Source organism: Perognathus longimembris, chromosome 1, assembly GCF_023159225.1.
Source record: "Perognathus longimembris pacificus isolate PPM17 chromosome 1, ASM2315922v1, whole genome shotgun sequence".
In the NCBI taxonomy this organism is placed as follows: Eukaryota; Metazoa; Chordata; class Mammalia; order Rodentia; family Heteromyidae; genus Perognathus; species Perognathus longimembris.
The window spans coordinates 161,797,137-161,813,785 of NC_063161.1; the positions used below are offsets into that span (position 1 = coordinate 161,797,137).

At 54.0% G+C, this 16,649-nt stretch overlaps 1 protein-coding gene and 1 non-coding gene across 6 annotated transcripts in view; one reads left to right on the plus strand and one right to left on the minus strand.

Moving 5' to 3' along the window:
* Positions 1–16,396, plus strand: part of Camsap1 (calmodulin regulated spectrin associated protein 1) — a 65,764-nt gene extending 49,368 nt beyond the window's left edge. For all 5 annotated transcript variants that reach the window (XM_048346105.1, XM_048346088.1, XM_048346081.1 and 2 more), the window contains 7 exons: positions 5,818–8,236; positions 9,136–9,272; positions 9,650–9,858; positions 9,982–10,084; positions 11,220–11,335; positions 11,951–12,069; positions 14,926–16,396. In XM_048346105.1, coding sequence (XP_048202062.1) covers positions 5,818–8,236; positions 9,136–9,272; positions 9,650–9,858; positions 9,982–10,084; positions 11,220–11,335; positions 11,951–12,069; positions 14,926–15,228 — 3,406 coding nt within the window. In that variant the 3' untranslated portion in view covers positions 15,229–16,396. The remainder of the gene's footprint in view (positions 1–5,817; positions 8,237–9,135; positions 9,273–9,649; positions 9,859–9,981; positions 10,085–11,219; positions 11,336–11,950; positions 12,070–14,925) is intronic.
* Positions 3,256–3,362, minus strand: LOC125341119. The gene has a single exon (XR_007208880.1). It is a non-coding gene; the product is annotated as a U6 spliceosomal RNA (small nuclear RNA).
* Positions 16,397–16,649: the final 253 nt, after the last annotated feature.

Sequence of the window (16,649 nt, forward strand, 5' to 3'; positions counted from 1 at the left end):
CACGGGCGGTTATTTTATTGTTGTGCTGGCACACGATGCCCTTTCCATCTTGGTTCTCTCATGGGGACACGCTGGGTTTTCCCAGAGACCATGACTTGTGTGGCAGTAGAGGAGGAGTCAAATGTTGCATTTATCATAGGAACAATGGCTCACGTGTCCTCAGCCATATTAAACGTGCTTAAAGAGGTCCTGGAACCAGAATGCTTCATGCATGATAGGCAAACACTCTACTGCCAAGCCCCATTCCCAGTCCCTAGCATGGCCATTTTCATGATATTGATTCTACCTATCCATGAGCACGGAGGGTCTTTCCATTTCCTGGGTGTCCACTTTGATTTCTCTCTTTAGATTTGGATAGTTTTCACTAAATAGATCCTTTACATCTTTGGTTAGGTTAATTCCTAGATATTTTATTCTTTTTTTAACAATTGTGAATGGGGTTGTTTTTAATGAGTTCCTTTCCTTCTTGTACATTATTGATGTACAGAAAGGCTACTGATTTTGTATCCTGCTACTTTGCCAAAATGGCTTATTAATTCTAGGAGTTTGAGAGTGGGATTTTTGGGGTTTTTCAGGCATAGGATCATGTTATCTGCAAATAGGGATAGTTCAATTTCTTCTTTCCCTATGTGGATCCCTTTAATGTCCCTTTCTTGCCTCATTGCTCTGGCTAAGGATTCCAGAACTATCTTGAATAGGAGTGGAAAACATAGACATCCTTGTCTTGTTCCTGACTTTACAGGAAATGGTTTTAGATTTTCCCCATTTAGTGTGATACTAGCTGTTGGTCTATAATATACGGATTTTATTGTTTTAAAGAATGTTCCTTCTATTCCTAGTTTCTCCAGAGCTTTTAACATGAATGGGTGTCTTTTGGGGCATTGACTGAGATAATGATGTGATTCTTGACCCCATTGGCTCTGTTATTGTGGTGAATTACATTTATTGATTTACATAAGTTAAACCAGCCTTGCATCTGTAGAATGAAGCCTAGTTGGTCATAATGTATGATTTAAAAAATTTGTTTCTGTATTCTGTTGGCTAATATTTTATTGAGGAGCTTTGCATCTGTGTTCATAAGGGAGATTGATCTGTAATTCTCTTCGTTGGGTCTTTGCCTGGTTTTGGGATGAGTATGATATTAGTGTCATAGAATGAGTTTGGGATATCTCCCTCAGCTTCTGTTTCATGGAAGAGCTTGAGGAGTATTGGTATTAGCTCCTCTTTAAAAGTTTTATAGAGGGGGCTGGGGATATGGCCTAGTGGCAAGAGTGCCTGCCTCGGATACACGAGGCCCTAGGTTCGATTCCCCAGCACCACATATACAGAAAACGGCCAGAAGGGGCGCTGTGGCTCAAGCGGCAGAGTGCTAGCCTTGAGCGGGAAGAAGCCAGGGACAGTGCTCGGGCCCTGAGTCCAAGGCCCAGGAATGGCAAAAAAAAAAAAAGTTTTATAGAATTCTTTGGTGACTCCGTCTGGGCCTGGGTTTTTCCTTATTGGAAGACTTTTGATTGCTTCCTCTATCTCATTGTATGTTATTGGCTTATTTAATTGATTTATATCTTCTTGGTTCCGTTTGGGCAGTTTATATTTCTCTAGAAGTTCATCTATTTCTTTTCAGTTTTCCTCCTTTATTGAGTATAGGTTTTGGAAATAGTTCTTTGTGACTGTTTGGGTGTCCTATCCTTTGTTTCCTGCTACTTTGCCAAAATGGTTTATTCTAGGAGTTTGGGAGTGGAGTTTTGGGGGTTCTTCAGGTATAATATCTTGTTATCTGCAAGTATAGGGGTAGTTTAATTTCTTCTTCCCTATGTGGGTCCCTTTAATGTGTCCTTTTCTGTGGAATCCCTGATCTTACACATTTGAGTCTCCTTTTTTTTTGTTAGTCTTGCAAGAGGTCTGTCAATTTTATTAATTTTCTCAAAAACACAGCCTTTTGTTTTATTTGTTGTATAGTTTTTAGTTTCGCTCTCATTAATTTCTGCCCTAATTTTTGTTGACCTCCTTCTAGTAGCTTTAGTTTTTTCTTGCTTCTCTAGCAATTTTAATAGCATAATGAGGTTGTTTACTTGAGCTGCTTCTGTTTTCTTGATGAATGAGCTAAGGGCAATGAACTTGCCCTCACCTCAGCACTGCTTTTGCTGTGCCCCAGAGGTTCCTTTGTGATCTGCTTTCATTTTCATTGAATTATGGGAACTCTCTAATTTCTTCAGTTTGTTCTGTGATCCAGGTGTTATTCAGTAATGTGCTGTTCATCCTCCATGTATTTGAGTAATTTCTGCAGTATCCTTTGCTATTAAGGACGAGTTTGACTCCTCTGTGGTCAGAATACAAGGGATAATGTCAATACTCTTGTTTTTACTAAGGCTCTTTGTTTAAACTATGATATGATCTATTTTGGAGTATGTTTCGTGGGCTGCTGAGAACGTGTATTGGGTTGTTGTTGGGTAGAATACTCTGTGTTTGTCTGTTAGTTCCATTTGGGATATGGTGTCATTTAGTTCTGAGGCTTCTTTGCTTATCCTCTGTGTGGTTGGCCTGTCCCTTGGTGAGAGTGGAGTATTAAAGTCTCTCACTACTATTGTATTTGGGTCTATCTTGTTCTGTAGTTCTGAGTATTTGTTTGATGTATTTATGCACTCCGTTATTTGGTGATTATAAGCAGATGATTGTTATATCTTCATGGATTGTTCCCTCTACTAATATGTAATGACCTTTGTCTTTTTGAACTGATTTTAATGAGAAGTCCAGCTTGTCAGAAACCAGAGTGGCTACCCCTGCCTTCTTGCTGGGTACATTTGCTTGGAAGATCTTTTTCCATCCCTTCACTCAAAGTTTGTTTTTGTCCTTAGCTGTGAGATGGGTCTCTTGGAGACAACAAATAGATGGATCTTGTCTTTGGATCCATTTTGAAGTTCTTTTTCTTTTGATAGGAACATCGAGTCCACTAATGTTTATAGTTATTATAGAGAGATGTGTTCTTTTTCCTGCCATTTTCCTGCTTGCCTGTATTTTGCTTCTTTCCTTCCTTATGTTTATTAAATCACCTATTGATATTTAAATTTAATTTTTAAATTTATTTTCACCAATATACAAAAAAACCCCATCAAAACTGTACACATTAATGACCTGCCAAATAATGCTGGATACATTTATACATTGAGTAATGCTTCACTCAGGTTACACATTTGTCTCATCAAATAAGTGTCACTTTTTAATGATGAATACTTTCAAAATCATTTTTTCTAGCTTTTTAAAAATATGGAACGCTTCACGAATTTGCGTGTTGCGCTTGTGCAGGGGCCATGCTAATCTTTTCTGTATTGTTCCACTTTTAGTATATGTGCTGGTGAAGCAAGCACTCCTATTGATTTTCTATCTGTTCTAGCAGTTCCCAGGTCTTGACTGTTTTCTTCTGATTGAACTCCTCTTAATATTTTTTGTAGAGTTGGCTTTTTATTCTTATAGTCCTTTCATTTTTCTTTATTATGGTTTCTCCATCGAACACTAACTCTAACTTCGCTGGGTATATCAGTCTGGGTTGGCAGTTATTGGCCTTGAGGGCTTGGCTAGTACTCTTCCAGGCTCTTCTTGCATTGAGGGTTTGTGTGGAGAGGTCCGCTGTGATTCTGATTGTCTTTCCATTGTAACATAGCACCTTCTTTGATTTTGCCACATTCAATATAAGCTCAGTGCTACTCAGGCCTGATGTTTTTACTATGACGTGTCTGGAGTTGTTTCTTGTAGGTGTTCTGTATGCTTCTGTTATGTGGGTAAGATTTTCTCTTTTAAAGCTGGAGAAATTTTCTGTAATGATTTTACTGAGTAACTGTTGCATACCTCTGTTCTGGTATTCCTCTCCCTCTTCAATTTCAGTTGTACACAGATTATATCTCTTGGCTTTGTCTTCCATCTCTTGGACTTCCCTTTGGTGAATTCTGAGTGTTTTTTTCCACTTCTATGAGTTTTTTTTCCAGTTCCTTTGCTTTATCTTCAACTCCTGATAATCTATTTTCCATCTCACATATTTTATTACCTCTGGCCTCCATTGTAGTTTGCGTTGTGAAGTGGAAATTGAACCGTTTATGGTTCCTAGATTGGTTCTCAAGGTGTTAATTTCATTTTTAAAGGAGGTATTTGCTATGTCTATCTTTATTTGCATATCATTTTTTTTTTTTTTTTTTTTTGCCAGTCCTGGGCCTTGGACTCAGGGCCTGAGCACTGTCCCTGGCTTCTTTTTGCTCAAGGCTAGCACTCTGCCGCTTGAGCCACAGCACCACTTCTGGCCGTTTTCTGTATATGTGGTGCTGGGGAATAGGGCCTCATGTATATGAGGCAGGCACTCTTGCCACTAGGTCATATCCCCAGCCCCTTGCATATCATTTTTGACTTCCTGAAGTTCCTGTGAGATTTCTTCTTTATGCTCTTGGAACTGATTTTGAAAGTCTGTTTTCATGTCTTTGGCCAATTCTCTCGTCATATCCTTCATTGTTCTTTGATTCACCATCTCTTCTTTGCTCTCACTGGAATTGTTTCCTGGATTGCTGTGGGCTTTTGGAGATGGTGTGCTTAGTTGGCCGTTGTGATGTGTGCACCTGGGAGCAGAGGTTGTGGGGGCCGAGTCGCAGCCTTCGCTCGGCCCTGGGCTGACAGCGGGGCTGATGTGATGGAAACACTGAACGGGTTGTGTTCGCTCAGGCTTCCGGGTTAGGCGAGGCTCAGAAGGCCTCGGTTTCCAGCCAGTGCGCTGGGGTTTTTTTGCCTGGGCCCCGGGCCCTGCACATGGCTGGCACTCCATCGCTTGGACAGCCTGTTATGTGTGCATGCATGTGCGTGTGTGCGCGTGTGCATGCGTGTGTGTGTGTGACTGCTGCCAGGGCGCTCACATACTCAGTACTTTTGGATGAGCAGTAGATTCAGCCGCTTGCTCTGTGGGCCAGTGCCTTGCCACCGCGGGGTGTGGTCCCTTGTAAGCCCCCTGATGGGCTAGAAAGCTGCCTATTTGGCTCATGCTGCTGGCGTAGTGTGTGTCCCCGAGCGCACTCTGCCAGCGGCTGGCCCCTGTGTGCTCCCCACAGCCAGTGCTCTGGGAGATCCAGGGTCCTAATGCCCACCACGTAGGGGGACCCCTTGCTCCCCCCTGCTGGGAGCCAGTGGGGGGATGGCGGTCAGGGGGTCTGGTCTCTTTGCCCCCTTAAAATGAGGCATTCCTTCCTGGGCGGGGAAGGAAGAGGCCCAGGTCAAGTTCTGTGGGTCTCTGCCAGAGCAGGTCTCCTGTTTGGGGGTCCCTGGTAGGGTGCTCACTGGTCCTGGGTGCTGCCGTGTCCTGCGGTGCTGAGAGCCCTCCAGTCTGGGTGTGGGGCCTCGCCTCTGCTCTCTGCACTCCGGCTCCTGCGCCCGCCATGGGAGTTTGCTGCCCAGGAGTCTGCAGCCCTGGAGCCCTGGGGTCCCGGTGGCCGGGGTCTCTGACATGGCTTGGCTGCGCTCCGGTGAGGGGCAGAGGAGGCGGGGTCGTCACAATTGTCCAACTTTGTGCAGTTGGTGGGCTTTTTTCTTCTTCTTTTTTTTTTCTGGTTTCAAATTTTCTTTGTTTCTGCTCTCTTGGTGGGGCCAGGGCGCTGGGTGTTGGGACTGAAGCGAGCTGGGGGGATTCCCTGCTGTTTGGGTGCCATCTTCCTTCCGCCTCTGGTGTTACATCTCGCATGTCAGGCGTTTGTGTTCCACCTTCCTGACTGGAATCCCCTCCCCCCTCAGGCTGCGTCGAGGCTGGTTCGCGGACACGTACCATGGCCCATGTTCTTTTCCTTCCCGTTTCAGGCCTGTGTCCCAGCCAACACCTTTTGCTCTCCACCATGCTGTAAGCTGTGACGTGGACCCCAGCTCCGGTGACAGCATCAGCTTGGCCCGTTCCATCAGCAAAGACAGTCTGGCCTCCAACGTCATCCACCTGACCCCGCACAACCAGCCTGACCCCGCTGCTGGGAAGACTGATGGCAGAAGCCTCCTGAGCAACGTCAACATGGACGACGAGGAAGAGGAGCTTGTGGCCATCATCAGGACCGATGTGTCTCCCCCCGGTGGGGACCCGGAGGCCCCACGGGCCTCTCCTCGGGCACTGGGCCCGATGGCCAGGGCCAGGTCTCCCCAGAGGCCGGCAGACACCCTGGAGAGTAAGCCCAACAGTTTTTTCCTGGAGCCTCTGATGCCGGCAGTGCTTAGGCCCGCCAAAGAGAAGCAGGTGACCACTAAAGAGGACGAGCGTGGCGAAGGGCGGCCTCGGGGCGTCGCGTCTAAGAGGTCTGTCGAGAGCTCCCAGCCTCCGGTACGGAAGAAAGCGGCCAGCGGTCACAGCGGTCGTGACTTGAACAGGACTTTCACCCCGATTCCTTGTTCAGAACTTACTGTGAGTGCCGACCCAGCTGAGGAGGGGCCCCAGTTACCAGAAGCCACGGGAGAAGCGTGGGGGGGGCCTGTGGCCGCTGCCGTATCTGATCCACTCCCCCAGAGACTGCGTGACGGCTTCTTCCTTCATGTAGGCAGGACTGACGAGGACACAGAGGGGCGGCTGTACGTGAGTTCCCAGAGCCCCAGTTCCCACGACTCGGAGCCGTGGACAATCTTGAGGCAGGATTCTGACTCTGACGTCGTGGATGTCGACGATACAGAGCAGGATTTCCTGGGCGAGGACCATGCTGTGCTGCTTCCCAGATACACTGGCGAAGAGGAATCGGCCAAGCTTCAAGAGGACATGAAGGTGAAGGAACACGAGGACAAGGACGATGCCAGCGGCCGCTCGAGCCCGTGTCTGAGCACGACCTCTCAGCTCAGCAGCATGTCTGTGGCGAGCGGCAGCGTGAAGATGACCAGCTTTGCGGAACGTAAGTTCCAGCGCCTCAACAGCAGCGAGACCAAGTCCAGCACCAGCAGCTCCCAGAAGACCACGCCGGATGCATCGGAGAGCTGTCCGGCCCCTCTGACGACCTGGAGGCAGAAGAGGGAGCAGAGCCCCAACCGGCACGGCAAGGACCCCGCCAGCCTGCTGGCGTCCGAGCTGGTGCAGCTGCACATGCAGCTGGAGGAGAAGCGCAGAGCCATAGAAACCCAGAAGAAGAAGATGGAGGCGCTGTCCGCCCGGCAGCGCCTGAAGCTGGGCAAGGCCGCCTTTCTGCATGTGGTGAAGAAGGGCAGGGCCGACGGCACCCTGCAGCCACTGAGGCCCGAGCACTTTACAAAGGAGCACGCGCAGTACAACGGGGAGGACCTGGATGAGGCTGTGGCGAACGCGGAAGGCTTCCTCAAGGAAGAGCAGAGAGAGGTCGGTGAGTGTCCAGATGTGGACAGGGAAAGCGTGGCTTTTGCCCAGCTGCATAAACCCAAAGACCCCTCGGCCCTGCCTGACGTGGAGACGCACAGGGTGCTCTCGGCGGCTCTCCTGGAGGACGGCGTCGGGGAGGTGGTGGACGTGAGCGAGAGCGACCTGTCCATCGAGAAGCTGAACGAGACCATCAGCACGCTGCAGCAGGCCATCCTGAAGATCTCCCAGCAGCAGCAGCAGCTTCTCCTCCAGTCCCCAGCAGTGCCCACGCCGGCCTCCAGAAACCACTCCCAGGACCAAAAAGTAAAGGCCCCTGTCCACTTTGTCGAGCCCCTCTCTCCCACCGGGGTGACTGGCCACCGCAAACCGCCCCGGCTTGGCCAGGGCCGGAACTCGCGTTCAGGAAGGCCAGCGGAGCTGAAGGTTCCCAAAGACAGGCAGCTGGGCCCCTCCCGGAGCAAAACCCCGACCCCCAGCGTGGAGACGCTCCCACACCTGCGCTCTTTTCCCCCAAGCAGCCACCCACGGACGCCCTCCGACCCCAGTGCGGACAGCGTGGCGGACTCTGGTGGCACCCCCTCTGAGAAGCATCTCTTTGACAGTTACAGGCTCCATGATGAAAGCAACCAGCGGGCGTTGGTTCTGCCCTCTTGCAGAGATGCTAATGTTCTCGCGGAGCAGGTAAGCTGCCAGGAGGGCTTGGACGCGAGTGTGAAAGAGGCGGAGCTGAGCGCCTCGACCATCTCGGGCAAGGAGAAGGGCCTGGCGGAAGAGCCGCTGCGGAGCAAGGCCAGCCTCATTGAAGTGGACCTCTCCGACCTGAAGGCCCCCGATGAAGACGGCGAGCCGGAGGGCCACGAGAGCTCCCTGGTGCTCATTGGAGACAGCGACCAGAAGCCTGTGGTTGGCTTCTTCTTCAAGGTAAGCAGGTCTGGCACAGCTGGGCACAGCGGGGCACCTGTCAGCACAGGCTAAGACTGGGAGGGTCGAGTGCCAGGCCAGCCCGCCGCGAAACTCGGAGACTCCACTTCTGCCCGAGGAGGCTGGAGGCGGCCCTTGCGCCCGTGGTGTGGAGACGACAGGGCGCCCGAGCCCCTCCTCTCACAGAACCGGGGCTGGCGTGGTGTTGTGGTGGTGTGCCAGTGCCGTACTCTCCCCCTGCCTCTCCGTAACATCCTTTCATTCTGGGGCAGAGACGCCACCCCACGGCCCCACCTTGCCACAAGCACAGCATGGCGGGGGGATGGCGCGGTGTGACTGGCCGACACGGCTTGTCTCCGAGACCTGAAATTGGAATTTCATGGAATCTTCTTGTTCTGTCTGTGGCCCGTACGGTGGAAAGAGGCATAGTGTTTCAGGCAACTCGGACAACTCAGTGCCTTTGGGTAGCATGGCTTCTCTTCCTATTGCTTTGTATTTAAGAAAGAGACTCGGCCTTTATGATTTAAAAAGAAGACAAGGCCAGCCTCTGGTGGCTCCCGCCTGTCAGTCACCCCAGCTACTCTGGAGGCCGATGGCTGAGAATCATGGTGTGAAGCCAGCATGGGCAGGAAAAGTCCATGAGACTCGTAGCTCCAATTAACCATCCCCAAACCAGAAGTGGCCCTGTGGCTCAAAGTGGTAGAGCACAAGCCTTGAGCAACAAAGAGCTCAGGAAGAGCACCCAAGCCCTGAGTTCAAGCCCCACGACCAACAGCAGCAGCAAATCAGGAGGAAAGCATGAGGACGTTGTGAGTGCATGCTGACACCTGTGCTGGCTGGAATGCTTAGGGTGTCATGCCATTGCTTCTCGCTCATTGTGAGATGACCTTGCTTTGTAGGACGAGCAGAAAGCAGAGGATGAGCTGGCCAAGAAGCGGGCGGCCTTCCTCCTGAAACAGCAGCGGAAGGCCGAGGAGGCTCGTGTTCGCAAGCAGCAGCTGGAGGCGGAAGTGGAGCTCAAGCGCGATGAGGCCCGGTACGTAGCCTGTCGGCCTTGTCCAGGGAGGCGGGCTGGCACGTCCCCGCCACAGCAGTCTCTCCTGGCCGTCTCCTGTTCTCAGGCCTGCTGTCTCCTTTCGCCACCTGCTAACCCAAGAATTAAGTCTGTGAGGCTCTCCCTTGGACTTCTCCCCCTTCGTGGGTTCTAGTTCCCGGCCGTGCTTTGCCCCCACCGTAATGCTGAGGACACAGTCAGTGACCGTGGTCACACCTGCCCACCCTGGGTCTGCAGGGAGGCCTAGGAACTGTGCTAGGGCTGGGGCTGGGGCATTGCAGCCGTGGGACCGGGGCGGGCCGCTTCTTCTGGAAGGGCCCCCTCGAGCGCTGGCTCTTGTGAACCCGTTTTGCTCTCAGGCGTAAGGCAGAAGAAGACCGAATACGGAAGGAGGAGGAGAAGGCCCGGCGGGAGCTCATCAAGCAGGAGTACCTGAGGAGGAAGCAGCAGCAGATCTTAGAGGAACAAGGACTTGGCAAGCCGAAATCCAAGCCCAAAAAGCCAAGGCCGAAGTCTGTGCATCGAGAAGAGTCCTGCAGCGACTCAGGAACCAAGTGCCCGTCCACCCGTAAGCGGCGCGGGGCACTCCCTTGCCTGCGTGGGGCGGGAGGGGCCGCTGGGGTGCGGCCGGGGTGCAGGGAGGGGCCGAGCGGGATCTGCTGAAAGCTCTCCCTGTCTCTCGTCCCTGCAGCTGACAACTTGAGCCAGACTCATTCCGGCTCCAGCCTGTCCCTGGCCTCGGCGGCAACCACGGAACCCGAGAGCGTCCACTCGGGGGGCGCCCCTTCCCACCGGTGAGTGCGGGCAGCCGCCGCTCAAGGGCGGGCCCGCTCGTGGCCCTGCGAGCCGCTGCCGTCTGTCGGAAAAGCTATGGAGTTCTGACTGGAGGCAGAAGAGAACCTTGCTGCAGTTCCCAAAGTAGTATCATCTCTAGATAGTTTATTATTTTTTAGGCTGTCAGTTTTTTTCCCTGATTTCTTCCGCAGCCTACTCGTTGTTGGTATAGGGAAAGGGTACTCATTTTCTTTGAAGAAAAACAAGACTGCGCCTGGGGTGGGCTTGTTTAACCCCGGGCTGGCTGCTGCCCCTGCGCTTTTTGCTCGAGGCGAGTGCTCTACTGCTACTTGAGCCACAGTTCCACTTCCAGCTCTTCGGTGATTAATTGGAGATGAGTGTTTCATGGACTTTCCTGCTTGGGCTGGCTTTGAACTGAGATCCTCAGATCTCAGGCTCTTGAGTAGTTAGGATGACAGGCGTGAGCCACCGATTCCTGCAGTGAACCTGTTTACTCAGGGCTTTAGAAGGGCCCTGCCAACCCCTAAGGCCTTGCTGTCTCCTGCGTGTTGTTGGCCTTTTGTTGTAACGGGGCCTTGGCCCTGCCCTCTTGTTCTTCTTAGGTAAGGGCATCCTGTGGTCACTGTGTTTCTTGCCTCTTGTCTCCTGGCTTCTTGTCCTCTGGGCTTTTCAAGGACTCCTGAGGGGGCCTGGGGCTGTCCGGTCAGTCACCCACCCATTCCTGTCTGCTTTGAAAGAGGGGCAGCTCAGTGTGAGCGATTACGTCCAGGCTTTTAGCCTTGGCGTCCATGTGTGTCCCTGTGAGGACAGCCTGGTCAGGACAGGCGCCAGAGAGCGTCCGAAGTGTGGCTTTTAGGTTGGGCCGCAGTGGCCCCCCATCCTCTGGCCTTGTCCCTGGCTAGACACCCAGTGGCTGTGGAGCGTACAGCGCCGCACACTGCTCCCTGGGTGGCGGCTGCGAGGCAGGCGCCCTCTGAAAGCATGAACCCCCTCCTGTGCTCTGGGTACTTTGCCAGAGCACCCGCCCAAGCCGCCAACCCAAGTGCTCTGCCTTCCCTGGAGGGCGCCGGGGCAGCGGCTGTCTGCCGGCACCGGGGAAGCGTGACTGGTATCGGTGTCCTTTTCTGCTCACAGAGTGGAGTCGTTGGAGGCCCTGCCCATCCTGAGCCGCAACCCGAGCAGGAGCACCGACCGAGACTGGGAGACGGCGTCGGCAGCTTCCTCCCTGGCCTCTGTGGCCGAGTACACAGGTGAAGCGTCGCGCCCCTTCCTCGCCGCACACGCGTGCTCCTTACACGGGGGACGGCACACACGCTCCCAGAGGATGTTATGTGCAGCAGCAGCCTGCGTGCCTTGGCGTTTAGATGTTGTTAAGGGCTGGGAAGGTGGCTGGACGGTAGAGTGCTAACTGCTGGAGCTAAAGGTGTCCAGAGTTCCTGAGTAGTGGAGAGCTGTGTGTGGCTGTTAGGTGGCCACGGGGGGGGGGGGGAGGGGGGTTGCTGGAGAGTGCCTCTCCCAGCTGCTGCCCGCACCCCCCCCCCCCCCCCCCCCCCGGCGCCTCAGAGCCACACTGAGGTCAGGACAGCGGTATGTCCTTAGGCTTTTAGAAGCTTTTCCTGGTTTTGTCATTTTTATAGTTATAAAACTAGAAAGTGGACACATCCGATGACTTTAGTCCTTTATTGTTTAACATTTATACCTGGGAATTCTCCGGACTAGCTTTGAAGTGGTTTGTGTTGCTCATTTCAAGAAAGCATGACAATCTGTGATTGAGCCTTTCCATTTCTTGGTTCTGAGAAACCTTTGCTTTTGTGTATGTTTATGTTTTATAACTAATCTTACAAATCCTGGCCTGGTTTCTTTAGGTCCTAAACTCTTTAAGGAACCCAGCAGCAAATCAAACAAGCCCATCATTCATAATGCTATATCCCACTGCTGTCTGGCCGGAAAAGTGAATGAGCCGCACAAGAACTCGATACTGGAGGCAAGTACCCCATCTCCTCATTACGTTTCTATGCAGGGTGAAGGCATGGCTCTGGGTTCTGCGGAGTGCTCTTCTCGTATTTTAAGTGGTCCTATTCAGTAGCTACCAGATCTTCTTCTCTTGAGTCAATGTGGAGGAAAAGAGGACCGTGTTCTAAGTGGGGGCAGTGTTCGCGGGCATGGGGGCCGGAGGGCCCGGAGAGGAGCGGTGCTTCTCAGGAAGGTGGGCATGGCCGCATTGCTGCTCAGGGGTCTCCGCACTCGGGGCCCTCCTGCCCGGGGTGTGGGCCCACGTGGGCAAAGGTGACAGGAGGGCCCACCCCCAGCTGAGGCGGAGGCGAATCCCGGCCTGTGGCACCATGTGGGTATTGCGCGGCTCCGTCTGCATAAGTGGAGGACGCCATGGAGGTACCTTGACAATCCATGCGGCGTGGCTGGAGATGGAGGCGGGAGGGAAAAGCTGAGCCAGCCCAGGGCCCCGTGGCCAGCGGCGCTCGGCCCAGCTCCAGGTTCGAATGCTGGTTGTCTTCATTGTATTCTGTCACCTTCCCCGGGCAGCACGGACTCACCTGCTGCTAGAGTGCTGTCTGGCGTTTGTCCCTTTGGTGGTTTTTGGGGTTTGTTTCATGCTAGTACTAGGGCCTGACCTTGTCCTCTCTCAGCTTTTTTACTTAGGGCTGGCACTCTACCATTGGAGCATGCCTCTAGTCTAGCTTTTACGCTGGCTAATTGAAGATGGAGTCATGGATATAATCTTCTTATGTAATATATATATATATATATACACACACACACACACACATACATACATACATACACACACACTATTTTTTTTTTTTTTTTGCCAGTCCTGGGCCTTGGACTCAGGGCCTGAGCACTGTCCCTGGCTTGTTTTTGCTCAAGGCTAGCACTCTGCCACTTGAGCCACAGAGCCACTTCCTGCTTTTTCTGTGTCTGTGGTGCTGAGGAATTGAACCCAGGGCTTCATGCTTGCTAGGCCAGCCCTCTACCGCTAAGCCACATTCCCAGCCCTATATATAATCTTACATAATATAAATCTTAGAACCACCAGTGCTTGGCTTGCTGTTGTCACCATAAGGGGAAGAAGGTGGACTTCCCAAATGGGAAGCTCTGGGAGGTGGTCAGAGTAGAGGGGCAGAGTCAGGATTTGATGGGCTTTTCACAGTTGGAAGCCTTAAGTCTCTGGGGGAAGAGAAAGGAGGCCTTGAAATTCATCTAGTGGGTGCTGTCCTCCCAGGGACAGCCCCCGGAGTGTGCGTGCACGGGGCCGTGGGCCTCGGCTGACCCCGGGGTGTGCGTGCACGGGGCCGTGGGCCTCGGCTGACCCCGGAGTGTGCGTGCACGGGGCCGTGGGCCTCGGCTGACCCCGGAGTGTGCGTACACGGGGCCGTGGGCCTCGGCTGACCCCGGGGTGTGCGTGCACGGGGCCGTGGGCCTCGGCTGACCCCGGAGTGTGCGTGCACCTCCTCCCTCGCCTGCCAAACCTCAGGTTCCCCTAGGGGCCTCGGCACTGTCTCCTGAATAGAAGCAGGGGCTGCCTGCCTCTGGCATCTGCCTCCGCAGGAGCACCCCAAGCTCAGGCTCCTGGACCTGGGTGCTGAGTGGAAAGAGCTAGGCAGTGTCTCTGCCTCGGAGCAGGCGCTGTGCCCTGCCCTCCCAAGGGCATCCGAACACCCCACCCCCGGCACAAGGGCGGCACCTGGGGTGAGTCACGAGGCACCCACTGCCGTGCAGACTCTGGAAAGATGGCAGGCAGGATCTGTGGAAGGCCAGGTGCTGGGAGCCCGCCTGCCAGCCCGGGGCAGGGCCTCCGCGGAGCGAGTTCACGTGTGGGCTGAGGGCGGGGCCTCTAGTTTCCATCACAAGCTTCCATGTCTGGTGACCTCTGGAAATGTCCAGGGCAGCTCCCGGGCACAGCAGAGGGCAGGCGTGTCCCGGTACTGCTAGGGAAAGGGAGTGAGTGTGCTTTGAGAACTGGTAGTGTGGAGGTTGTGGGTTCAAAGCACCATCCAGCTCTGCTGCGAGCATCACCAGTTTTATTCACTCAAGGTTCTTTGTGTTGGTAACAGCTTTATTGAGGCACCGTTCACCAACCAAAAATCAACTTGGTGTCTGTGGCGGGGGGCACTGGGGTGTGAACCCAGGGTTTCAGTCTTACTGGACTAATGCTCTCCCCCTTGAACCATGCCCCCAGCCAAAACTGACCACTGTAAGCTGTCCAGTCGAGGGGCTTTTGGTGTTGTCATGGGCTGTGCAGCCCGGGTTCCTGTAGAGATGGGGTCGTGGCGTGTGTGACACTGCGGCTTTGCTTTCAGTTCTTGAGGTTTATGGCGTGGCCACGGGCATCAGAACACTTTTTACAAAAAATGTGAATACTCCATTATGTAGGCCTGCTATCCATGGTGTGTTCGTTTATGTATAAGCCGATGGGTGTTTGGGTGCTTTCTGCTTCCTGGCTTTTCATTCAGTGGACGGCTTTATGCCACCGTGTGTTTCCCTCCTCCTGGACCGGGGGGAAGAGCGGTAGCTCTGAGTTTAAGCACGTGTAGGATGGCTGCCTCTGGACACACCTCCGCTGCTTAGCCCTCTTTCATTCTAGCCACCCCGTGGGCCTGGGCTGGCACCGCGTGGTTTTATTTCCCTGACCACTCACTTTCTATTAGAAGTGCTTTTTTACTGAGTCTTCTGAACTCAGGTAAAGTCTCCATCAAGTGGATAAGCTGTAGTTGCCCAACACAGGAGACCCTCGTTGGTGTGTTAGCAGCTTTGCCGGCAGGGGGTGCTTGCCCCGCTCTCCTGACTTGGTCCCGCGTGTCTCTGTCTCTTCTGAACACAGGAGCTGGAGAAGTGTGACGCCAACCACTACATCATTCTGTTTCGTGACGCTGGGTGCCAGTTCAGGGCGCTTTATTGCTACTACCCCGACACCGAAGACATCTACAAGCTCACCGGCACGGGGCCGAAGAGCATCACCAAAAAGATGATTGACAAACTGTACAAATACAGCTCGGACCGGAAACAGTTTAACCTGATCCCAGCCAAGACCATGTCTGTCAGCGTGGACGCGCTCACGATCCACAACCACTTGTGGCAGCCCAAGCGGCCCTCGGTGCCAAAGAAGACCCAGACGCGGAAGTGACGGGCGGCACCGTGGGGACCTGCCGGCGGCGCCCGTGCGCTGTCCTCGCCCTCGGGTACGAAGCGTGCCGTCCCAGACCCGCGTGACGGAAGGGCCTTCCCCTCCCCGCGCCCCGTCGCGGGGCCGCCCGGCGGGGAGAGGGGCCGCCCGCCCTGCCGCCCCCCGGGCCCTCGGCGGAGGCTGCGCGGCAGCGAGGGCTGGACGGCGCCCCCTACTTGAAATGCTTCAGGATAAGATAATGTGATCTGCTCTCTGGCCCCCCGCCCCCCGCGCACCCCATTTGCACATTGCCTGGCGCCCCACCTTGGCCCACGCCGGCCGGTTGGATCATTGGTGACGATAGGGCCGAGGCTCGCTCTTGGGTCAGAGTGTCTGAATGTCTTCATAAAAGGAGTTGCTATAGAAAATCTTTTTCATTTGAAATTGTATGATATTTATTGACTGTGTCTACTGCCAACCTTTATATTCACTTCTAAGATTTCTGAAAAAAATCGTTGTTCCTTGCTGCTCAGAAAACGTTTACTGAAAATACGAGTTCACTAAAGGCACTGAAACCTGCGGAGCGTGTCTTGTGTCACAGTGACGTTTACAGATGTGGGGTGGTTTCTGTGACGCGGCCGCGGGGGGCGGGTCCCGCGGGGGGCGGCTTCCTTCGGTGCAGGCGGCCGGCGGCCGCCCCGTGGCTGTGGCGAAGGCGGACGCGGGCGCGCGCCGGGCTTGTCTCTCGAGAGCGCGGTCTCTGCGCGGCCTCCAGGCAGCGGGCGCGAACCCTGAGCCCGCAGCTGCGGGGAGCTCGCTCGCGGTTCTGCTGCCGCGTTAAGAACACTCGTGCCCTGAACCTGCACGCCAGGTCTTTCCACGGGGGTTCCGACAGTGGCCGACACCTCCAGCGCAGACGTTCCCGGGGAGCAGGACGCCCCCGCCGCGCTGTAAAGAAGGAGCGCGGTACAGCACACGCCCGCGAGCCACTGCCTCCTCCCGCTCCTCCGGAGCCCGTGGAGACCTTGTGTGTCTCCCGTGGGGAGTGGCGCTGGGCTGTCGCCTTCTCCCGGGCTGAGATTAAAGCCAGTGACGCGTCATCCTCACCGTGTGCTTGATGTACTGCACCTATTTATTTTGACAAAGCACTGAACTGTAATAAAGTAACGACCTGGCTTGCTTCACGTCATTCGTGTGAGGTTGTCATGATTCACTCTGCTCGGAGGCGAGGTCTCTGTCGCCGGGCTCCCCGGCTCGGCGTCCGCTTCCCCAGTGTCGGGGTGACAGGCGAGTGCCACCAGCCTGGCCCCGCCCCGGCTCTAACCTCACCCCACCCTGCCCAAGTCCACAAGTGACTGTTTCTCGTGAATAGCTAGAGCGCCTTCTGGCCCGGAGCTAGGAGATGGCGTTCCCTGCGCGGAGCTGGCACGCGGGGCTTGGAG